This window comes from Filicampus tigris, chromosome 3 (genome assembly GCF_054856515.1).
Source record: "Filicampus tigris isolate MCC_2025a chromosome 3, RoL_Ftig_1.0, whole genome shotgun sequence".
NCBI lineage: Eukaryota > Metazoa > Chordata > Actinopteri > Syngnathiformes > Syngnathidae > Filicampus > Filicampus tigris.
The window spans coordinates 4,287,315-4,313,316 of record NC_141219.1 but is presented as its reverse complement, the minus strand read 5'-3'; the positions used below and the strand labels follow the sequence as shown (position 1 = coordinate 4,313,316).

The 26,002-nt window shown below is 43.1% G+C and overlaps 1 protein-coding gene across 5 annotated transcripts in view; it reads right to left on the bottom strand.

Moving 5' to 3' along the window:
• Positions 1–26,002, bottom strand: part of LOC147149614 (transcription initiation factor TFIID subunit 4) — an 89,233-nt gene that overhangs the window by 13,624 nt on the left and 49,607 nt on the right. For all 5 annotated transcript variants that reach the window (XM_086025154.1, XM_086025155.1, XM_086025156.1 and 2 more), the window contains one exon: positions 15,693–15,815. In XM_086025154.1, the coding sequence (XP_085881280.1) occupies positions 15,693–15,815 (123 nt within the window). The remainder of the gene's footprint in view (positions 1–15,692; positions 15,816–26,002) is intronic.

Here is a 26,002-nt window from a genome sequence, read left to right as displayed (position 1 = left end):
CCATCGAAAAAGGTAGCGCGCGGAAATGACCAAGCGGGTCCAAAAACGGCCTAATTAGCGATGGGGGTGTGCTACCACGAGGTAGGGAGGGTGCGCCAAAGCGAAAAGGGGAAGCGCCGAGAGATATGCAGATGGTAGATGGAAGACGTTTGTGGTCTGCGGACTTCGCCAAAAAAAAAATGAAATTCAAAACAATTAATAAGAAAGGGAAGGGAACCCGATGTTGTTTCCCCAAAATAAAAAGATTACAAAAATGTATTTGATATTTTTATTATTTATTGATTTTTGAAAAAAAACATCCAGGAAAATTAGTTTAATAAACAAAAAACAGGTATGTCATTTATCATTTCTTTTTCAGTATTATTATTTTTATTTTATAATTTTATTCTTATAAAATATATTATTTTATAATAATAAAATAATAATGATTATTATCTTATTATTATTTTTAAGTATTATTATTCAATTCTATGAATTATAAAACACAATTTTACATTAAAAAAAAAGGAAAACAATAAAAAAGAATGACGGTACTGAAAAAGAATTTTTTTTTTTTTTTTGGTCACATTTCAACTCGTTTTTCCATGAATAAACATGATGCCTTTATCACCGACAGAAGTTGCTGATCCTTGATCTTAAATCGATATAAACGGGGCCATTTTTGATACTGCGTAGCTTTCACGGGGCTTGACAATCTAAACTGCCGTAGCTGGTCCCCGTGCACCTGATGTGACTTGTCTGTCTGAGCAAGAGCAGCTCTGATGAAATTCCGAGACCCTACTGGGGGAACCAGTAGAGTCGTGCAGTCATGTTTAATAAAGACGGCCCAGAAAGATGAACCGGCATTGTGATGGAATATTCGTGGGTTCGTTCCAACGTTTGTGACCCCCAGTGTCACGGGCGTTTTATCTGGCATGCTGGCGGGGCAAGAGGCGGCGCTGGTTTTTCGGAGATAAACTGGCTTCAGACAAAAGATCCCGGTTGATTTGACTTTTACGACATTTGGTGTTGCGCATCGTTCAAAAGGAATTCCGGGGTGGGATCGTTGTAACTTTTTGACTTTGTTAAATTGTACTTTTTGACACAAGCGTGTGCTCGATGAGTTTTTGACACTTACTGAAAATCACAGCGAAAAGCTTCTGGGAATCTCGATTCAGTCCTTTGTGTTTGGAGTTTTGCAAGTTGTCACTATCTAGCCCGACTTCTTACCACGGTACAAAAACATGTAGATAAACGCACATACGTTAGGTTCACGAACTCGGCTTTCCATATCGGTACGGCCAGAAACCGCAAAAAAACACAAGGTAGTGAATGCATTTTTACGTCTACTATTGGAATAAATCATAAAAATGTAGCTTGTAAAATAAAAATCTGCAAGAAAAAAATTATAGGAGCCCTGTTTTTTTTTTTTTAATAAAAAGGTTCAATGCAGTTTATTTAACTTATTTCTTATGAAAACAACCTATTCATTAAAAATGATACATTTAATAAAACAAAAACAGAGAAGGTACATATTAAAAAAGTCCAATATTTTTTTCAGAGACAAGTCAAATCAAGTCAAATTTATTTATATAGTTCTTAATCACAGAAAAGTCTCAAAGGGCTTCACATTTTCAGTGTTATTTGCTTATGTGTTGCTCTTTAACTATATAAATCATAAAAACTAACTTAGTTTTTAAAAAATACTACACTAAAACAAATACAGATACAGTATACATATGTTTTTTTTCCTCCCACATTTGGATAAGAACACCGTAAGTCTGTATCTTGTCGTGGTGATTGGCTTTAAAAGTTTGGGGAAGGCTGCAGTCGGATTAATAATCAGCCCAAAGGGTGGGTACATCAGTCTATAGAACGTACCTTCGGGGACATAAACAGACCCTGCTGCCCCCACCTATTTATCACCATGTGAATTTGTACACACTCACTCACAAAGAGCCATTCATATGGATGCTAATAAATTACTTGGGAGTGGAGAATGTCCTTCCAGTGAACTGTTAAAACAAAAGAGGAGCACTTTGTATCATGGTTTGGATTCCGTGGATGCGAGATTTTAGCGCCAAGCCTTACGGTTTCCCATCTCCCTGGAACGCCCGTTCCCTCCCGCCTTCCCTCCACAGCGGGCCCAGAAGGCTCGCATCTTACCTGCGCAGCATTTTGGCAACCGTGCATCATTTTCGAGGCAGTTGCGCGTTCGTGTGTATAAAGGGCTTATCTACATATTGACACACTTTAAATCCACACCCTTGTCTGCGACAATAATTACTCGTACATGAAGTCTATTCCTTCCTGCACCTGAGGCGGGCGACGCCGCTGGGGAGTTGCCCGACGGCGGCCCGGCAAACACACCTCCAGCATCGCCTGGTATCCAAACAGCTCGGGAACACACCCTTGGCCATTTGCAGTGCAACGGCGGCTTCCCATTTCGGGGGCGGCGAGTGAGCAGAGAGCGCCGCCACGTGGCCGGACTTGGTGCAAAGTCGGCTGGAAGTTCATCCAGCCAGACATTGGGCGAGAGGCGGGGTACACCCTTCACACTTGCATTCACGCTTAAGGACATTTAAGAGTCTTCAATGAACCTAGCCCACACCATCTTGGACATTATCAACCACAATGGATCAGTCTAATTCCTGGGTCCAATTTGGCTCATTTCGACTTGAACCTTTTTTTTCCCAAACCAATGACAAGAAGTCATGTCCAGCAATTCCCAACTACTCTGCCAAAGTCCTATCAGTGGTTCATTAGTCCAGCGGATCCATAATTGATGATATCAAATCAAATATACATGTGATCATGAATCAAAATGGTCAGAATGGGAGTTGAGAGACGCAGACATGATCCTTCTCGGAATCGCTGTGTTTATTTTTATTCTTCTTCCGAATGACCTCAATATGTCCGAAAACCCACCAATTTGGGTATATGGGTTCATCCTGGTGAAAAATGTTTATATTAGTGGGACCTGACGTTACCCACCCCCAAAACTCACTCTGGAATTATATTTGAAAAAATAAATAAAAAACATCCCCCAATTCCAGTTTCACCAATGAACATGAAATTGGATGGACACATCTATCCTAACAGCATGCATGAAAAAGTCTCAGGAAACCATGCACCAGGAAGTAGGGCATTTTAGTTTGAAGCAGCCATTTTAAGAAAATTCCAAAGCTCATGAATCCCATGTCGGAGTTCGCCCACGTGAGCCCCAAACCGAAGGAGGTGTCACCTGACCAGTATTACGAAATTGAGCAGACAGATTTATCACGAGGGGAAGCACTTAAACGTCTCAAGAACCCATGCCTGAAAAGAAAACAGGAAGTCAGCCATTTTGGTTTGAAGCAGCGAATTCCAGGGCTCAAGTTGGCACAGTCCTACGAGGTCATTTGCCCAATTGAGCCCCAATCAGAAGTAGGTCTCCTAAACAAAACCCACCACAAATTTCTGGGATCTTGTCCCTGTTTATTTATAAAATACAATGTCCATAAGATTCAAAAATGATAATATTTCACCATGAAATATATGAAAAATATACCGGATGTCATTCGATAGATGTTTTATATCATACCTACGACATATCACATAACTCTACAAGGTCCAATGGCAAAATTGAACAGGAAGTGAAAGTTCAATGACTGATTTGAAGCTTTCTTAGACTCATTTTTTTTGCAAATGCTAAGCTAATGCTAAGTGGCAGGCCTCCAAAAACAATCCAAGTGTCCTCGCCGTTGAAGACCAATAACGTTCTCGATGATGTCTGTATTCTGCTGAGATTATTCGTCAAAAAAAAAAAAAAAAAACGCCTGACTTTCACAGTTAATTGGCCTCCCTAATTAGCACAGGATGTCTAATTCCCACATCAGAGTCGATGTGCTAAATGTTGGAGCGTTAGTGAGCGGATGCCATCCCTTTCTCCTCGCCTCCTCCGTATAGAAGAGCAGGAGACGCAGTGTACGTTACGCACTCGGCGACAGATTTGTCGTCTTAATTAGGCAAACGGCAAACAAGCACAGGGGCTTAATGAGCCACGTCGGTGTCAGACAGCTGGCCGATGATATTTGTCGACAAGCATGTCACGTTCACGATTTGGGGGAGGATCTGTGAGGGTTATGAAGGGGTCAAGGAGGCAAGTGCACAGAAAACACTGCTGAAAAAGCTAAATAAGAAAGACAAGGAAAACGCCTCGGAAAAAAAAAAAAAAAAAAAAATGTTACACCCAGGCAGTCCCTTGTAGGCAGAGCTTCGATGCTGGAACATGATTAAGGTACTCACTCTTTTTTCATGTGGGGGAGAAACTGGAAAGTTGATTTATTTTTGTATTTGTTAGTATTACTGGGTAATACAAATGATAGTACAGTATAGTAACGGTAGGAGTCGTTAACAAATTTTATTATGATCATTATTCTTAGTCGTATTAATCTACACTTGACAATTATATAATTTTTCATCGGAATTATTACCACCAATACTTGATCATATATTATAAGGCATCAAGGAGGCAAAAACAAAGCCTTGATATATAATGTAGTTCAAGGCACTCTTAAAGGGAAATCAACCTAAACACATTTTTTTTCAAGAATATGTTCCCAGCAGGCCCACTAGTTGAAACACGGCATTCTGATTAATTTTGCATTTGTGGAATATGAGTTAAAAAGCAAAATCCACCCCTTTTCAGCCATCTCAGGGGGCGGCCATTTTGTCACTTCGACCAACGACCAATCACGGCTCAGTTTCAGAAAACAGATCAGCTGTGATTGGTCGATACCTGAGCCCTGAGCAGTTGTGATGTCATTTGAAGTCGACAGAAGTGACAAAATGGCTGCCCCCTTAGATGGCTAAAAACGGGTGGATTAACTCTTATTCCACAAATGCAATATTTTTCAGAATGCCTTCTTTCAACTAGTGGGCTTGCATAGAACATATTCTGGAAAAAAAATATGTTTGGGTTGACTTCATCTTTAATTGCCATTAAAAAAAAGTATCATTATTGTAATTTATTATTTAAAATATCACTATTAAAGAGGTGAATGCAGCCATGGACCTAGTGGAAAATGTGGTTCAAGGCCTCATTTAACAATGTGCAAAAACAATACGAGAATCATAACAAAAGAAGTGTTGAAAAGTGGGTTTCTTTTTTTCTCACCAAGATGATCATTTATAACTTTTTTTTTTCTAAATTGGTCAAAAGCAGTGAAAAGCTTGAGAGAGAAAGAGAGAGGGGGGAGAAAGCGAGAGAAAAAAAATTAAGCTGAGACGAAAAGTGCGACTTGGATTTAATATTTTATAATTGCCAAGGGACATTCTGAGATCAATGATTTTTTTTTTTTTTTTTTTTGCCCGGGACGCACATCAGAAAGAGATGTACTTCAGTCTTTTTTTAGGGGAACATTGCTCTATTTAATTCCAGCATGAGCGTGTGTGTGATGCATGTGAAATATGCCTGGCGTGGCCCCTCGTGCCTCCCCAGGCACGGCTGCGGGCGCACATTACCACTTTTAATGGGGCCGCCACCAGAAGAGGCGAGGCAGCCAATAACCCAGGCCTCTCTAATGGACCGCCTTGTTTGTTTTCGGCCAACATTTTTGCACGAGATAATTTTAGATGGTGTTTTTTTTTTTTTTTTTTTTTCTTCTCCATTTTCCGAGAAAGCGGAAAAAATCACGACAGCGTGTGTGAGCGAGAGGGCAACGCAATGAACATCTAAAGAGAACAGAGGCAGCCATCAATGTAAAGCAACGAGTGAGCTGAGTCTTCAGGGCACGTACCAACCGTATTAGCACTCCTTTTAAGGCGTTAAGACCATGTGACCTCTGCCAGCCAATCAGAGGTTCACACGTAGTAAAAGTATCCTTTAAATATTCTTATTGTTAGTATTATTAGTAGTAGTAGTGTCATTATTTTGGGTTAAATATCAGGTTGATGAAATGCTAACATGTTAACAAATGGCATGCTAGCATAGTACCCTGTGTAATCAACGTATACGGATTTTAGGCCTTTCTCTGTTTTCAGATACTATTTCTAATTGGAATTGATTAGATGATAGCATGCTAGCAGTTGGCAGGCTAGCATATAGAAGGATTGTACCCTGAATAACCACAGTCATATTCATTTTACAGTGTGTCCGGAAAGTATTCACTATTCACAGCATTTTACTTTTTCCACATTTTATGTTACAGCCTCATCTCAAAATGTAGTCATTTTTTCCCCACCTCGTAATGACAATGTAGGGGGAAGAAAAATACATTTTTTATTTTTGCAAATGTATTAAAACTACAAAAACAAAACAAAAAAAAAACACTTGGACAACACATGTATATAGTACCTATTCAGCGCCTTTGCTCAATACTTTGTTGATGCACTTTTCCGAACAAGCTTGGCACACCGATCTTTGGGGAGTTTCGCCCATTCCAAATCACTAAGGCAGATACTGTAGATATGGATTCTTAATTCTTGCCCGGCATTCAGGTGTAATAGATCCGACAAAATGCTAACATGCTAGCCATTCTTCCCAATAAAAGTAATAACAGGAGTTGAAGTGATGTCTCAAGAGACTCGGCACTTTGATAGGCACGGTGTTGACGACTTCATTAGCAGCGCTTGCGCTTTGGTGCCGTTCCACCGCATTCTCACACAGTCAGAAATCGGGAGGTTTTGGTATTTGTCCCGTCCCCCCAGGAAAACTTTTCTCCCGCAAAAGGCGTAGGACGCGACGAGTGGGTCCGCGCTTCCCCGGCTCCCCTGGCCGGCAGGCTGCAGCTCGAGAGCCCAGCCTCCGTCAGCACGCCTCCGTAGCGGCTCGGCGGACGGATTCATTCTCGGAGAAATTTAATTATATCAAGATTAACAAGGGAGGTAATTAATTTCTTTAAGATTGGTATCTTTTTGAAGAGCCCCAGGCTCAACTTTGTTGTCAAAACTGTATATTTAACCATTATTGCAGAGCCACGAAATGAGCGAGCAACATTAATATGGATGGTATAGAAATGTCTTATCTAAATAGGACCATTACACTTTTAAGTGCCAATATGTACATTTATGTAGACGCATGTATGTACATTCAACAAAAAGAATATTCCAAAACTAAGCATCTTACACTTGAGACCTTTCAACACTGACTATTCAAACCGGCAATTCTCTGTGTTTGTTGCTATTCTGTGTGAACTGTACCGGCAGGAAATGCAGGGATGTAGACGACTGGACAATTTTCGGACTTCTGACAATTTTCCACTATCAGAGGTGGGTGGTAGACCCTGTGTCTGAATTTATTGTACAGTTTGTTTGAATGTGATGCCTGCAACGCATTCCATAAAAGCTCGGACAGGGGCATGTTTACGAGCGTGTTACATCACTTTTGCTTTTCACAACGCTCGACAAGCATTTGGGAACTGAGGACACAAATTGTTGAAGCTTTGCTGGTGGATTTTTTTTCCCCATTCTTGCTTGGTGTACAACTTCATTTAATCAACAGTCCGGATGGCCCCTTTCCTCTTTGACCAGGAGGACACCGCATCCGTGATTTCAAAAAAACTATTTGAAATCTGGACTCATCAGACCACAGCTCACGATTCCACTTTGCGTCAGTTTGTCTCAGATGACTTCGGGCCCAGAGGAGCCAGCGTCGTATCTACACTCTAAAAGTTGGGTTGAAAATAACACAGTTTTGGGTCAAAAATGGACCGGTCCACAACTTGGGTCGATTTGACACAACACTCTTGTTTTCTCTTTTTCTGCAAAAACAACCCCCCAAAAATGGTAGTTTTGTACAAAACAACCCAGAAAAAAAAGAGCTGTTTTATACAAAACAATGCAAGAAAGTGGGTCAAATTGACCCAATTTGTGTATCGGTCCATTTTTGACCCAAAAAGTTATTTTTAACCAAACTGTTTTTAGAGTGTAGGTATTGTTGATACATTGTTTTTATTCAGCATGATAGCATTTTAACTTAACTGAACTTTACATTTGTACCGTAGATGTATATAATGTACATGTGAAATAATTGCATTGTTTTTATTTAGGATTTAAACAGTGTCCCAATTTGAGTGGATTTGGGTTTTGTGCAACAAGACGTGAATTTATTATCTGACTGCGGGATGTTGTGTCACTGTGAGGTAGTGCCAAATATCCTGTCTTTCCTGGGTTCTGTGTAAAAACCAAAGCAGGATCGATGCTACAGTATACCTACCGCTGTGGCCACTTTAGCAGAAACTAGGCATGAAAGAGGCCTGCTTAAGTCAGCATTTTCCATCTTTACACTAACCTAGTGTAAAGTGTGATGGAAATAAGGCGGCTTTGAGGCACACCGCACCTGTCGCATGCAAACGCGAAGGTCTCCCGCGAAGCTAATGCTAAGTGTGATTTGCGTTGAGATGACGAACAGGGGTGGAGCTGAGACAGCGGCGACTCATCGAGACCCACGTCTGGAAAAGTGAGCGAAGTGCTCAGCACACTCGAGGCCCCATGCGGACAGCACAGGTTGTATTTTCACTGGTGAATGTAACAATTATTCACCAAGCGGCTGAATCACACTTTACACAGTGAGCAAGTAGATCGATGTATGTGGCGCATGCAGCAGACAAGTCCACAAATACAAATTCCCCTTCGGTGAAAAAAACTAATCGGGAATATGGATGGACAATTTAGTGCTGATGAATGACCTTGGCTAAGGTCAGGACTGAACTACCCCGCAAAGCACTTCTCTCATTTAAAAAAAATAAAAATGCAATATAGTTGGGGAATTAATATTACTGATCTTAACAGCGGATGATACATGATGAAAACAATCGTGTACTGTATATACCATTCAATGCTGCATTCTAAGTGTTCTAACCTGCGCTCCGCCGTGCACTGGGAAGTGGGCAAAGGGCAGCGAGTTAACGCTCCTGGCACGCAGCCAGGCAGGCCCTGCGAGCATCGCAAAAGCCTTTTGTCGGTCTTCGCTACAAACAAGTAATAGCCTTGAGAAGCCGAGTCAAACTAATATCACAATCTTCTTGACTTTATGAAACTGATAGCCAGCCTCTCGGTGAAGCCGCTTTTAATCATGTTTAAGTGGAAGCGGTGGGCTGTGGGGGGATTCACACAGGAATGACTAGGCTTCATTACTGTCTCATGATACAGTACTGTGCTGTTTTTTTGTTTTTTTTTACAGGAGTAATAACAGCACTGACGTAGTTACCAGACAAAGACATTTCACAAAGTGATTTTCACCAAGGCGTTCAGCTGGTGAGCACGTCCGCCTCACAGTACAGAGGTCGTAGGTTCGAATCTGGGTTCCGTCCTTCCTGTGTGGAGTTTGCATGTTCTCCCCGTGCCTTCGTGGGCTTTCTCCGGGCACTCCGGTTTCTTTCCACATTCCAAAAACATGCATGGTAGGTTAATTGAACATTGTGTTGTTTGTCTCTGTGTGCCCTGCGATTGTCTGGCGACCAATTTGGGGTGCACCCCGCCTACTGCTAAGACAGCTGGGATAGGCTCCAGCACGCCCGTGACCCTTGTGAGGATAAGCGGTATCGATAATGGATGGATGGATTTTCACCAAGCGACACGGTAGTGAAGTTGTTGGTACGTCAACCTCACAGAGATTTGGGGTTCGAATTTCAGCACGGGCCTTGCTGTCTGGAGTTTGAATCAGTGTATTTGTTCATTCAAAACAAAACAGAAAGGAAAAAATGACTTCTCAAAATCCGTTCCAAAACAACATGAATAAAGGGATAACTCCTTTTCTGATTTCTGAAAATGGAAAATGGAGGAGGAAAAAAAAACCCTGCTGTATGATATGTGCCCCGCAAATTGGCTTGCAACTCAACATTCACACCTTTGGCCAATTTAAGCAGGAGCAACATCAGAGCCGTGAAGCGGATGTGTTAACCACTCAAGCTGGGGTCAATATTTGTGTCAATACGCCACAATGACAAGGGGTTCGTTCGAAAGCCATCCTTGTACATTAGAGGCGAGCAGGAGGAAGGCAGTGGGCATGACATCATCCACCAAAGCCCCAAACCCCCAACAGGGAGTAAAGACATCGAGGCGGTGGGAGGGGAGCCCACTTAACAACGGCGTTTAACCCCTCTCGCTTTCACTCGACCGGCCCCCTTAACAAAACATCCCGCCCGGGCTGGTCCGAGCGCTTCACTCGCGCCCTCTCTGCCTCCCTCCAGCTCCGGAAAACCCTGGCGCTCTGTTAGCTTCCTGTTTGTCTGGCGGAAGACCCCAAGAAGAAGGGCAAAAGATGGAGGGACAGTGGCGAGAGGCTGGTGGAAAGAAAGAGAGACACTCCAGAGTTGGGATTGATTTACTTCATTAACCGAGATTACAAGTTTAACTTACAAACCAGAGGTCAAAATTTCTCATTAACAAGGGGGACCGTGGAGGACCTCGGGGGGCTGGGAGACCACTCTTATTACTGACTACACATTTCAATCTGTCTTTGATGTTCCATGTCTGCCTTTCTAACCCCCCCCCCCCCCCACTCCCAATACCACCCGCCCCTCCCACTTTTGGCAGCGAGGTTGATTTTAATTGTAGCTATAGAACAGAGCGTGGTTTTGCCTGTAAGCCAGCCTCCACATCTGTAGTGAGTGCAGCTTTAGTGATATTGGGTGCAGTCCATAGCTCGGGGCTCATTTTAATGGTTCCCCCCCCCCCTCCACTCCACTCCCCCTTTTCTTCATTGGCGACTCAGATTGTTTTCCACATGATTCCTGTTAATTTAGCTGGAGGAAAGGGCATCCGTTTTCCTTGTGCTTCCCCCCCCGCAACCACCCTTCTCACTCTATTGCCTCGCTTGTTTTGATCTTCGGCCTCAAAGGAAGAAGGTAAAATGCAAGACATTCGGTAGGGCGCCTCGGAAACGCCATTTTAGCATCAACAAACAAGACCCTCCGTGTTACAAACGGAGGCTGGATGATAAGTCTCAGGCCCTGCCTACACGTAGCCGGGGTTTTTGAAAACGCCGGATATAAGCCTGCGGTGAGCCCTATCATCCACACGTCCCCGGAGTTTTTTCAGTGAAAACGCAAAACTCCGGCAGCAGGCCGTAGACTACGATAGATGTCAAATATCCATGTCATCAGGGAGGGCTGGAAGCGAAAGAGCTAAGTACGGAAACATTTTTTTTCTTTTTAGTTGAAAATGGCTTACCTTAACAAGAGTCCCGCATCACATTACGGCCAAAGGTAGAATCCTGGTCAGTTATTGCGCCTTTTAGCCTGCCAGCACCAGTGACACCAACGATATGTAAACTGTGCCTGTGCCCGTGCACCCAAGTCTCTCAGTTCTAGTCATTCAAATAATTCCTATGATGCAAAAGTTAGCAACAGTATTTCCCACATCATCTCTTGGCCCCATCCCTATCCCAGCTGACTTTGGGCAACGGGCGAGGGGTAAACCCTGGACTGGTCTCCAGTCAATCACAGGCATATGTAGACAAACAAACATTCACAGCTATGAAAAATCAACTAACATGCATTTTTATTGATACGGGAGGAAGCAAGAGTAAAAAAAAAAAAAAAAAAAAAAAACTCCTCCACACAAGTACAGGGACAACATGCAGAGTCAAGATTCCAGCCCAGAATCTGTGAATGCAAGGCCGATGCATCAACAACATGCACGCAAGCATGGCGCCCCACATTTGGACCTTTGAAGACAGACTTGGAGCAACACCCTGTCGTAGTGCATACAAAAGGTTGGGTTAACTTTCCGTCGACCCTCGGCTGCCCCTTTGTCACTCCACTAAATCCCTCCTTCTTCCTCAAGGTGCTTCACCCTCGACTTTTTATGCCCGACTTCAAAAGCCACGAGTGCTGATTAGGGGGTTGAGGCTGCAGGACGGTTGGCGGGGGGACTACTGAGCGACCCCCAACTGAGATCCACCGCTGGGTCCTGGCAGCTAATCCTCCCTGCGGAGTCCTGTAAGGCCCCCTTTGTTCCGTCCCGGTTTGCAGACACTCGCAGTCTTGACTGGGTTTCACAGCCCTTGGCGGTCAGCAGAGGTTGCAAAAGTATGCACACTACTTAAATAGTAGACATACTTGTGTCAAAAAGACTCTGGTGAAAGTACTGATTCAACTCCTTTACTTGAGTAAAAAGTTGAAAAGTACAGACTCTGAAAGGTACTAAAGTTAAAAAAAAAAAAAGACGTTTTATTAATAATTATATACAATACCCGTTCAAATAACTTGGACAAATAAAATCTTGACACAAAGTAGTTTCACTCTTTGATTAAGGGGGAAGTCAACCCAAACATATTTTTCTTTTATGTTCTATGCAGGCCCACTAGTTGAAACACGGCATTGTGATAAATATTGCGTTTACGCAATAAGAGTTAATCCAGCCGTTTTTAGCCATCTCTAGGGGCGGCCATTTTGTCACTTCTGCCGACTGAAAATGACATCACAGATGCTCAGCGCTCAGGTAACGACCAATCACCGCTCATCTGTTTTCTGAAACTGAGCCATGATTGGTCGTTACCTGAGCGCTGAGCATCTGTGATGTCATTTTCAGTCGACAGAAGTGACAAAATAGCCGCCCCCCGAGAAGGCTAAAAACGGCTGGATTTTGCAGCTTAACTCATATACCACAAACACAATATTAATCACAATGCCTTGTTTCAACTAGTGGGCCTGCCTAGAACATATTCTTGAAAAAAATATGTTTGGGTTGACTTTCCTCTTTAACTTGCGTAGTGTTCGTACTCAGAAGCAAACTTCCATGCTATCAAAACAACGTGATCCATAGCTTTGTTTGTGAACTGACTATCGATGTGTGGACCAGTAGTGAAATATCAATACTGTACGTCCAATACCAGATCGTTATGCTCTAAAATCAAATCCCAAATCAAAATGTCATTACGATGGATACTTAGAACAGGAACACAGTAGAAGGTAACTAAACGTGGGGTCACAGGAGTGTGTAGACTTTTTGTATCCACTGTATTTGGTTTTTCAGACCAGAAGGTTGTTTTTATTTTGGCACAAGACACAATGCATGCACCACAAATTCTTCTTGGACGACAACAACAACTCTAAAATAAGGCCATGGATGTGGAATATCTTGCTTCTCTGAATCTGTTCATGCTTTCGTGGTTCACATTCTTTCGAGTTGCTGCTATCTGTTTTATTCTGCAGAAAAAGTCATACTCAAGTAAAGTGCAGATATCTGAAAACTCAACTTAAGTACCTTCCCAACACTGGGTCCTCGACTTAAAACAAGGAAGCTCAACAGTGCCACCTGAATTGTGTCACAGAGGTGAGGAAATGAGCAAACGGGGAGGGCTGGGATAGTATTGCGGGAGCAGGATCTCAACAACGCCATTATCCGGCTTGTAATTTAAGCACTGGCATGGCAGTGAAGGGCCGCCTTTGTCTGGGATTCATGCGGAAAAGCTCAGGATGCGATGTCAGAGGGAAATAATCAGCGTGGGCCCTCCGCAACGTCGGGCTGCCCGCCCGCCCGCCCGCCTGCCTGCGCTCCTGGCCACGGGAGCAGCCCCCGGCTCATTTCTGTGGAGATGAAATCTATGACAAGCCCCTCAGTGAAGCTGAGAGCAGGCAACAGTCCAGTAACACCCACAGGCCTGCAGGCATCCTGTGACCCCCTTAGAAAAGTCACATTCACTTTGCTCTGGAGAAAGGAAAGAGAACGCCGCCGGCTCTCGCAGCCCATGTGAAATGAAGAAATGTGAGGAGGTGAAATCCAAGTGAAAATAAGTTAAGATCCCCCCCCCCCCCCCTCTTCCTTCTCTGCAAACACTCCAGAGGACTGTGCTTATGCCGCTCTAATTAAACATGAACAGGAAATTTAACAAAAAAACAAAAACAAAAACGAACAATGTATATTCATGTTTATGCTGTATAAGTGCATTTAGGAAAGCAGCTTTCTTTTCTTTTTTTTTTTTTTTTTTTTTTTTTGGACTGCAGCAGAAGGTCGCAGGCTAATACCCATCAGGCTAAAACATTGTGAAAGAGCTCGGCACTGCGCTCAAGGAGCAGAAGTAATGCTTTTATTTTATTATTTATGCCTTTTTACTGGCCACATTTACTAAAGCCCGGCATGCCGAGACAACGCGGCGGCTCGATACGAGCCGGTTATTTAAATGTCCGATTTCGCATTCAAAACTCGGCCTCGTTTGAGATGAATCAGACGTACGGGCGGAATATGTGGAATCTCAAATGTTCCCGCGGAGCGCCCGAAGGGAAAACGCGACTTTGCCGAGCAGCGGCAGCAGCCACGCATGACTTCACGTATGACCCGGAATATGACACTCAAGTCTGCGCTTTTGTTTATTACCGCCATGAAAGCATCGCATTAGGGACTACGTTGAACACTCGTCCATTGGTGAGTCGCCAAACGCAATCCCGCCCACTTGCCACCCGAGTGACGTGGAGAAAAAAAAGGATGAAGCAATTAAGGAAGGCTACTTTAATGCCCTTGCATTTGGGAAAGGAGAGCCACGGTCACTGTTTATTGAACAGGACAATCAGTCAAATACTCACATACAAAATGAAAATATTCACAACCGGCCAACCCAAATGACTCCAGCTCCTGATATCACATGATAGGCCACGCCCCTTATAGGTACATCCACACACTAAAACTATAGAGCGTATGCAGGCTTTTGGCTTGATTAAACATTATAAAATGTTAAAATAATATGTCGGCATATTCCCTTGTATTGTTTTATACTTTGAAATTCAAATTCGACTTTAAATCAAACAACAATCACAAAACAACGTCATATCATTTTAAACTCGTCAAACAATACCCATAAAAATAAATGGCATAGAGTTGATTTGATTGAGGAAAAAATGTGAAAGTGAGCATGTTCATGCAGATGCACAAAGACTCCCCTTAACTTCCACTAACAACCCAGGCTTACCTTAACTCCTCGCTGACATACAAAGTACAAGGCTTTTCTCTCAGTCGAGCTGTATGCCTTCAACATACTGTACATCATTGGCATCAATTACTGCACTACTTTCACATGTCAACAGAGCTTTGGCATCATCTTGTAGCGTTTTGTAAAGGACAGCAGAGCACGGGAACGCCCCAATAGGTGAATATGCCGTTTTCTCTGAAAAATACATCTTTGAAGCACATTGAGTTGTCTTGTGTATGGAATGTGCTATATAAATAAAGCTGCCTTGCCACTTCGCACCTATTGAAGTATTTTTCGGCTCTTTGCGTATAGGCTGACGGGACTTGATTGTCCACGGCACTCGGAAAAGTGTCAGAAATGCTTTTCGGAAAAAAGTTAAAGTTCCCACTTGAGAGGCAACTTTCAATTGTTTTTTTTATTTATTCCTCTTTATTTTTCCTTAAATTCGTGTTCATTCCCGTGGAGTGTTTCCAATGTTGAAATTTTCCATAATTTTGAGACCTTGTCTATTACCCAGAGTCACTGCGTGTAGTTCTACATTTTTTTTTCACTCTTTAGCATTTTAGCTCTGCGACAGCATCGCTCGCATGCTCGCAGCATCCCTCCAAATTGCTTTAATGTCATCCCTGTACAACTCACAGCCCCGAGGGGGCATACATAACAAGCTTCATGTGCGGGGTTTGCTATGATATACTATAATGTGTTAATTCCGAGTTACAGTCCTCAATTAATTTCTTGCTTGGGCATTTTCTTATGTTTCTAAGAGAAACGACGAGTTGAAATGTCCTTTCGATTCAGGATTGAAAAGCGGCTATGTTCTTACCTCAGTCCCTGATGGGGTGGCCCCCGGCGAGTCCACCTTGCGTTTTTTGCGGGGTCCGATAGCCGCTAGTGCCGTTAGGTTAGCGTCCCGCTGCCTCATCTGGGCCAGTTCTTGTTGCTGCATCTAAAGAATTTTAGAAAACAAAAGCACACACGTCAATATATTTTAAAAAATAAATACATATAAAGTGTACATAAAATGCGAACTGTAGCACTCAAGGGATAACTTGATGCCATTTGTACGTTTGAACGCAAACAGACATTGATATTTTCGTTTATATTGTTGCTGTTCTATTTTCGATTCTATTTTTCGGTAACAATCGCACCATGTCTTGGATGGACATGGACAAAATGATTCGTTTCCAAACAAAATGGCCTATTTCCGTCCTTCATGCAGGGCTTGCTGAGAGTGTTTTGTGGGTCTACTCATGAGAATCGTACACAGCAAAAAATAACTGGGAAACTGGCTTCAAGGGATGAATCTTTTTTTTTTTTTTTAAGGTAGAAATCCATCCATCTTTCAATGTCTGTACTGGTTATCCTGGCAGGGTGCCGGACCCTATCCCAGTTGACTTGTGGGCGAGAGGTGGGGTACACCCTGAACTCATCAATGTTATCTGAAAATGGCCAAAATACCCATACTCATGACTCGTTTTAAACCCAACTGGCCGACTTCCTTTGTCTTTTTGTGTATGGCTTTCTGAGACATTTTTTTTTTATGTCTACTCATGATAGACATGCCTGCCAAAATTCATTGAAACTCATTTCTGGGCTGATTTTTTTTTATTAATGGCAAAAATATAGACAATTTCAAAGCCAAAATGTCCATACTGACTTGTTTGAAAACAAAATGGCAGATTTCCTGTGTCTCTTCGGGCTTGACGCTTTTTGATCAGCCTACTTATAAAAGACATGTCTACCAAAATTCATATGGCTAAACTGGATTCAATTTTTGTCTTTTTTGTTTTGTTTTGATAGCACAAAATCTTCTGGAAATGGCCATAGTACACAAAACAAATCATTTCAAACCAAAATGGAAAAATTATTGTGTCTTTCCAGCCATGGCATCTCGAACGTTTTTTTGTGGGTGTACGTATGACAAATTTCATGTGGCTAAAGTCAAACTTGCTCTGGGGACTGAATTTCCCCAAAACATGGAGACTGAGAATACGTTTGTGCGCATGTGCGAGGAGGCGGGTTCAATCCCATGGTCAGCATTGCGGCGGGTGCATTTAGGGGAGACATAGGGGATCGGCTGGGGGTGCGGGCACCGCCCGAAGTAATGTCACGTCTAGCCGCGGGCCTGCGGGGGGGGGGGAGCCCAGCGTGGCTAGAAGCCGCCCTTTCCATTGGTCGGATGTGTGAGGGCCCGAGGCGGTGGTACAGTGGGTGTAGCATGCAAACACACGCATACACGCACACACGTGCCTCTTGTATCTAACTTGGCCACAGCACTGGGGGGATGCGTACCCACCAGCCTGCCTATGTGCCTGCCCGCTGGGGCTGAGGCGAACAGGGACAATCAATGTGCGCTTTCATGTCTCCCATGTTCTTTTATGTTATCTCCCAGCATGTGTTTGGCCGGGCACACGTCGTCTGATCAGATTGGGAGAAGGTGGTGGGCGTGGAGGGGTGTGGGGGGGGAATTTACTTGCAGATGCTGGGGTCCGTGGAAAAGGTTGCTTTGGTGTACCAAGTGGGATCTAAAATGTGCATGCAGTTGCCTGTGATATTTCTCCCTTGGAAGCCCGCCGGCGAGGCCTGGCCTTTAGGGTGTTGCCACTTCACATTTAGCACGGCGGAACTGTTGAGAAATTCAAACGCACTGACAACACAACGTCAGGGCGGAATAATGGCAGCGGTGAAGACCGGCAGAAAATCACAAAAAAATTGTTTTTACAAAACAAGTTTAGGTGTATAAATAAATATACTCTTTAAAAAAAAAAAAAAAATTGGACAGCACAGTGGTGTTGGGATTGGCACGTCCGATTCGCAGTCAAATGTATTTGAATTGGGGCATGTTTTCCCAGTTCTTGCGTGACATTCAACTCTGAGCTGGATAAATGGTGGAAAATTTATGACAAAGCAGTACATAGGGATGTCTGGACGCTGACATTCCTGACGCCATATTTTTACTCCGCTTTTATGTTAAGTGGAGATTATCATCATGGCTATTTAGTGAACTATAGGAGAAACATGTTACTATCATCAAGACCAAAACAAAAACAACAAAAAAAAAACATCCACATGCCTTCTACGGAACTAGTGGAAGAACAGCCTACAGCCACACAACAAACCATTTTGCCAAAAATCCACTGATAAAAGGTCAAAAACTGACCAAGGCTGTAGTATGGATTTAACTAATGGCAGTGGACTGTGGGGTCAATTTAAAGAGTGCTCACACTACCCTCTAGATGGCTTTTGATGGATGGATGGATATACAGTGGTACCTCTACTTACGAACGTATCTTCATACGAAGTGTTCAAGTTACGAAACGCCTCAACAGGAAAATATTGACTCTTGTTACGAAAGAAATTTCACGACACGAAAAGGTAAAAAAACAATATGGGCTGCCACTCGTCGCAGCTCCGGCGTTTCCTGAACGCAACATTCTCATAGCTGCTCTGCCATTGGCTAGCCTAGCATCTTCCTGGCATCCCATTGGCTACGAGGGACCTCTACCGCATGTGTCTATCATTTTTGCTCTTTACTCTATTCTTTGTTTTTTACATTTTGCACAACTCTCATTTATTGCGCAATAATGTAATTGTAACATGTATTTGTTGCATGTTTTGATGCATATTTATGCTTTATAAAACATTTATGTCTGAATATTGGGGGGCTTGGAACGGATTAGGGCATTTATATGGAAAACACGTCTCTACTTAGAACATTTTCTACTTAAGAAATTTCTTCCAGAACCAATTAATTTCGGAAGTAGAGGTACCACTGTATATATACTAGGGATGTTCCGATTAGGTTTTATGACACCGATACCGATATCGATTGTGCATGAGTGAGATCGGCCGATACCGATCACATGGAATATCTGTATATTTATTTATATTTATATTTATTTATGGTGACTGCTATTATGCAATATTATCGGAAAAAAAACAGCAATATTATTGCTGTAATTTTGACAAAAATCTGTATATATTTTCAAAAGCATGAAGAAATACAAAACCGTGCCTGGCACAATAAAACAATTACTTAGTCACAAAGATAATTGAAAAAACAGCTTTTAGTAACACAATTTTTAACAGATCAAAAGAATCAGCAGTCTCAAAATATTTAATTATCCAAAAAGTCAAATAAATAACATTCCACTTAAACATTGCATGGTTCAGAATATAATCAAAGTAGAAAAAATAGTCACATGCAGGCTTCACTCGAATAAACTATTCAATGAGTTCCTAAATTGAAACGACTCAGGAACTTGGTTTCTTGTCTTGTGCATAGACAAACTATCTTGTGCATTTGTCAACGAGAAAAGTGCATAACACATTTTGGAATACATATACCTCGTTCGAACATTGTCATTAAAAGCAGTAACTCCCTTGTTAGACTCAACATCGACACAGGACTGACATCCGAGCTCCATTTAACACTTGTAAAACTTAAACAGGATAATAGGCTTTCTCTAAGGAAACCTTCGATGCGACAATACACTCTCTGGTGGGGCTACGTCTGTGAAGTATTTGCGTCCCGCCAGCACGTAGCTAGCGAGGCTCCAAGCGGGCGAGCAGACGGCGGAATCCGGTGTCTTCCACCGCCGAGAATAGTTGGTCATCAAGTCCGATAAATATCATTATTTTCCTGGTTATTTGCGTTGCCTTTTGCCTGTCGCGCTGATATGGGTTTGAGTTGGTCAGCATGGGCTGCCTTAGCTGCCGTTTCATTGTTGCTGCTGCGCCGATGCAGCGAGCCTCGTAAACTCACCGTAGTCTTCCAATTGCTTGTCCTTAAAATGTCGGATTAAGTTGGTTGTGTTGAAACTTGTGGCCACGCGAGTTATCTTTTCATGGCATACATTACAAGACGCAAACCACACACAGCACACCGCATGAGCTGCGGGTGATCGGATTCTTTGATCGGCAATAAAAGGCTTTGAGCGAATATGCCGATCACGTCATGCTTCACGAAAATCGGACGATCATTACCGGTGCCCGATCGATCGGAGCATCCCTAATATATACTTTACTGTAAAAATGAATGGGTGGGTAACTGAAGCGATGGGTGGCTAATTGGGTGGATGGCTACATGAAAGGATGGGTGGATGGATGACAGAAGGAATGAATGGATGATTGGATGGATGATTGCATGAGCGGGTGGACCTCTAACAAGGGAGGGAGGGGGCGAGAGAGAGAGAGAGAGAGAGAGAGAGAGAGAGGACTATCTTAGTCATGGCACCAGGATGCCGGCACTCCTGCCTGGCAGTTGGCACCAGGCATGTGCTCCCAGCGCCCACAGCAACCGCCTGCGTTTTCAGATTTATGACCGTGCGATAAATGAAGACCTCCTTTTTGCCATCTGCAAGCCCTCCATCCCGTCTAAGCTTCCAGTCACTGACGGCGCTGGGAGACGTATTTCAGATTTCAATCTGGTGCCGTCGCGCCCGGTCCACCTTATTCAGACGGTGGATTGTAGCCACAGTTGGAAACATTTTTTTTCTTTCTCATAATGCTATTAGAATTGTATTGTAATGGTTACGTCAAGAACATTTATCTGCCACGTATACTGTATGTAGATTTGGTGGCGACTGAGCATCAGTTTAAGTCAAAGAACACCAGTAACAAGGAATTTGCCCAAAATGTCCACTTGAATCCAAAGTGTCTGACTTCCCGTTTGTTTTCAGACATGGGTTGTTGAGACTTTTTTTGTGCATCCTGTCATGATAGATGTGTACACCAAATTTGATCTGGATTGGTGAAATTGCTGTTGCTGGTTTGGGGGGGGTAATACTGGGAAGCAATCCCAAGAAAGCCTCAGTGCACCGATTCTGAGACTGGTAACTTTCTTTTTGTCATATTCCATCATACATTGATGAAATTGCCCCGAAAGATTTGGTTTTTTTTTTTACTTTTCAAACTCATCTCACTTCTCATTGGACATTTGTCCCTATAGTTGAGTTATGTCTTCCTATCTGAATCAACCACATTTCCCTAAAGATACCATTTTGTATTGTTTTCAAAAACATGAAAAATGTTATGCTCTTTTTCTGCACACAAAAAACTACCCAAAAATGTATAATTTTAGTAACATGCTTTCAAAAGAATGCAACAAAATTACCTGCGCAACCATGAATGATATATTTTTATTTTTTTTAATGATGGGTGTTCAAAATTGCACTACAATGCAGTAAAGTGCTTTAACTCATTCACTGCCAGACATTTTCAGACCCTCTTTTACCCTAACGTTTGAAAGAAATTTGAAAAAAATACAAATAACCTCCTGGGTTTGAATGGCTGGACTGTGATAAGACAAGTCAATTCGTCAATGGCAGTGAATGAATTCATGATCAAAAATCTTCAAGTTGAATTGTTTAAATATGTTTCAATGTGTCAATCGGTAATCTCAACGTTCTTTCACTGCAAAATCATGGTACATTTTACTGAATGTTGTAATATAATGCATACAATAAAAAAAATTAATTAAAAAAAAAAATCGGTAAAATCCCCAATCTTTAACGCAAGCAAATCCAAATAAAAACAGTAAAGTTTTGCACAGAGATTCCTGTCGACAGCTGGCAGGATGCATACAATCGCAAATTCCATTCAAGGCGGCACACAAAAATGAAAAATATATATATTGTATCTGTGTTTGCAAAGGGGTCTTAAATAGCAGCGATTCCAGCCGTGCCCTTTTGAAGCGCGGGGACGGCGACTTGTAAAGTCAAATTATCAACAAAAGGTCAGCATGTGTAAAAACATTTTTCACAATCAATCTCGCTTGGAAAGAGCTTCGAGTAACCGCCACTGCGTTTGCCTGATTCTGCGATGGACTCGTGTATTTGTCGGCCGTTGACTGTGAGCTCACCGAAACGCCAACCAAGTACACCACTCATCACGCGGGACTCGACAAAAGTGGCTGCTTCAAACCAAAATGGCAACATTTGTTTTCTGGCATGTGGTCCTGAGACTTTTTCGTGATGATAGAGAGATACACCGGATTTCATGTCAATCGGTGAAACGGTTCATTTTAGGGAGCAACGCATCACTGGTCTTCATACCCCTAAATGTCAGTTTGTGACAACCCAAATTGAGTCATAATGAGTCATATAACAAATGAAAGCCCTATGAGCGCTTTCCACGCATCTCATTTTTATTAGTGGTTATGTCAATATGCTCTGATATTATGACTTAATGCCCCAAAACGTGCTTTTGTATGGTCAAGAACAAAACACACATTTGTTTGGTTATTGATGACAACCATAAGGAGATTGAGAAAGTCACGAGTTGACCTTTAAACTGTGACAAAAATACACGAGGAATCTCTTTAAAATTGTGGGGGGGGAAATGTATCGAATGTCTTCTTCAATATTTCTCACATGAATTGGTGGGAAAAATACATTTTGTCTTGTTTAAATTGTGTGAGAAAATGTACGTCGCTTAAATTGTGAAAAAAAAAAAAGCATAATGTGCTCCCTTTATTTTGTGACAAAATGCATTAAAGTCTGCTTTAAATTACAGGAAAAAAAATGCATCTTATGTCTCTTTTACCCCAATGTTCCTTCAGATTTTGAACGCTTTGAACGTTCTGACATATGGAAACAACAAAATGAACAAAATGGAAGCAAGCGTGCCAAAAACACATGAAGACGTCTGTTTGGCTCGCCATGATGGCCAACCTGCCCTTCTCCGTCTTTGACTGTTTTTAACAAAGCCTTTCCTCTCCCCCTCTCCTTCCATCTATCCCTTCTTCACTCCCCCCCCCCCCCCCCCCAGTGGCCCGAGGGGAGGCTCGCGGCCGCCCAGACGCTTACAGACAGATGTCCTTGGCGGAGCACAACATGCTCTGCTTGACGTCACAAGCGGCTGCGGGGCTGCGAACGGGAGCAAAAAGAAAGCTCCGGCGGAAGACGGCGCCATCAAAGGCTGACCGGACCCTACACGGCCCCCAATTTACTTCTTTATTTTTTTTTTTTCCCAACAAGACGCAGCAGATAGCTTGGTGCATTTTAAGTCACCTTTGCACTTTGTCTACTTTTCTGCATTGTGGAACTGCACTTCCTTCCTTCCATCTCGTCTTCTTGTTTCGCATACAAACGCAAGTCTTGGTGTGAAAGTAACACCTCCAATAAGAATATGCGGCGCCCGGGAGGACATTGCTGGCATGGAATCAACTCTAAAGTTCACAGGTAGAAAAAGGGAAATAAAGTCTGAGCAGGGCTTATTTACAAGCTATAACATGTTGTGGATCTGCTGTCAGGTCGATGAACGTCACGGCAGCTTTGGTGAATCAGTAGTTTTAGAATATAGGTTTTTTTTTTGTTTGTTTGTTTGTTGAATTATTATTATTAAGCCATATGAAATACAAGTAATAGGCGTTTATTGTAGTATTATTGTTTTTATATCTATTTGGATCCTTGGAAGAATGCTGTATAAATGAATTATTATTATTATTAATAGTAGTAGTATTAGTAGTGGTAGTAAGTAGTAGTAGAAGTAGTATTGTTGTTATTGGATAATGATGTCAAATGTAAATATTTTATGTTAATGTTATTATTTAAAGACAGGCAGAGAGAGAGAGAGAGAGACATAAGGCCTTATCAATGGCTAGAGATTTCCCACACGGGACATATCAAGTAAGGGCCAGGAAGTGCCACACGTCTAAACTGAAAACAAACGCAGTGCAGCTCAACCTCTGGCAACCTGCATCAGGGCGTGCAATATTTTGGGGTGCATCTTAGCTGATTTTTAAAACGTGTCAGACCCCCGTATATGATGAGGAAGAAAAAGTGTGCTCTTATCGTTGACTTTGATCGGCCTGATTATCGACGAGTTCACCCAACTTTGATGACACCCCTGTGAAACGGGATGTATCCCACCACACCACAGGATAAATCGGTAAGGATAATCTTTTAGCGGCATCTGACAATTGAGACCTTCCTGACTTTGACCGGGAAGGAAAAATCAGTGTTAAAATCAGCCCGGTAATCGGAGCAACTGACCTGCAAGAGGCAGCACGGGTGTGGTGCTACAGGGGATCGGTCCCGCGCCACGGGATAATCTTTAGAGCCATTCGACGGCTTTGACCGGAAGGGAGGGAATCCGTCTCAAAATCAGCCCGATTATCGGCACGCGTGCGCCCCAGCAAGGACTGTTTCGACTAACATTTGCATGACCTGCCAAGGCACCGAGAGGGAGGTGTTCAGCCCATTCCGAGATCATTACAATTATCGCTGATGTAAGGAGAATTTCCCACTTTAAATGTCCTTCGCCGTCGTCTCTTCGCTGCGTCGTCGAGCAGTCAGCCTCCCCCCCCCACTTTTTTTTCCTCAGATTCAATGCTCAACACCAACCCCCCCTCCACCCCAACCAACCTCTCTCTCTCCTTCTATTGATCACGTCTAATTTGCATCCAGGAAAGATGAAAACTCACACATTCGCGCTCGTGGAGAGAGGACGCCGCCAATGATTTATTCATTTTGAAATCAAAAAAAAAAAAGAAGAGGGAGGTAGATGAGAAAGGGGGGATATCTTCATAGGGGGCGAGCGGGCAACTAAGCAGCCTCTGAGCCTCTCTCTCTCTCTCTCTCTCTCTCTCTCTCTATGTGGCCCCCCGGGTGGGCACGTGGTGTGCAAGCGCTCCTAATTAACAAGGTGAATCATGTTGCCGCTCTCTAATTAGCCCAACATGACAATCTAATGGAAACACGCAGGCCCGATGCCGGCGCGCTCTTGTCCTTCCTTCCCCCGTATGGACGCCCGCAGTGACGACACCTTGGGATTCAACCACAAAGCAAAGATGGGACAAGAGTTGGTGTGAGGTCAGAATTCCATGGGGGGTGCGGGGGTGGGTGATTTGCAAGGTGAACGCAGCCCCCTTTTTTCTTAATTGAAAGGCGTCCCCGGCACCTCGCCATCAGCGTGGCTTGGGCGCACCCAATTCCCCCGTCGCTCGCGCTTCCCAAGGAGCGCTTGGAACGCCGCAAAGACAAAAGTGAAGCTCACAGGCGAGGAGACGTGTCGCTTTCTCCCTCTGAGGCAACAGAAAGAGAAAAATCTCCTTGTTTTCCTTCTCATTACAGCACTTTTGTAATAGAGCAAAACACACACACCGGAACACCAAAGGTAGCGTTTTAAAAGAAGCCAGAAGAAGGGTGTTGTGTTTTTTTTTGTTTTTTTTTTTTCCCCTTCTTCTGGTTCTTACAACATGACTTGAGGTGAAGAAGGAAAATAAAGAGGAAAAAAAAAAAAATCAAGTTCAAGACCACAAGATGACAACAAAGCAACAAAAAAAACAAAGAAGCTGTGCTTTTCAGGAGCACTGCAATGATGATTCAATTATAGTGGGACCTTGGCCAAGTTACAAGCGCCCCAACTTAAGTTCTTTGAGGCACCTAGGGCAGGTGTCCCCCAACCGCCGGGCCACGGACAGGAAACCGGGCCGCAAGTGATCTGGTACCAGGCCGCACGGAGAGACAGAAGGAAAAAAAAAAAAAAATCTCGTTTTCTTTTTGTTGAGCAGAGCGGGAGACGGCTTTCAAATAGCGTTGTGTCGTTTGCAAAGGATTTGTTTCAACAAATCTTTTGGCTGACTGTACTGAACGGAATCATTTGATGGATTCCTTTCTCGGTTGAGGTGAGCGCAAGGCTCACCTGTTTTCTGAAGCCGAGCCATGACTGGTCGTTAGCTGAGCCCTGAGCAACTGTGATGTCATTTTCGGTCGACAGCAATTGGCAAAATGGCCGCCCCCTGACATGACAAAAAACGGGTGGATTTTACTGCTTAACTCCTATTCCACAAATGAAATATTAATCAAAAAAATGCCAGGTTTTGAGAAGGAGGCGCATAGAACATATTATTATACAGAAAATGTTTTGGCTTGACTCCCCTTCAAGCATTAAAATGAGGGGGGGGGGGGGGGCGGGATCATAGAAGGGGGGAAATATCATGGCACTGTATCCATGAGGCCAGAATATATGATCCATCCAAAACAACGGGAATTCTCTTTGAGAGTCAGCGCAGAGAATGAGGAGGAGGAGGATTGAGGATTGAGGAGGAGGAGAGCCGGCGTTTGGGCCTTCCTGCCCCAGGCGTGCCTAGCGGGAGCGAGAGCGCCGAGCAGTTTTCTGCCGGGCCAG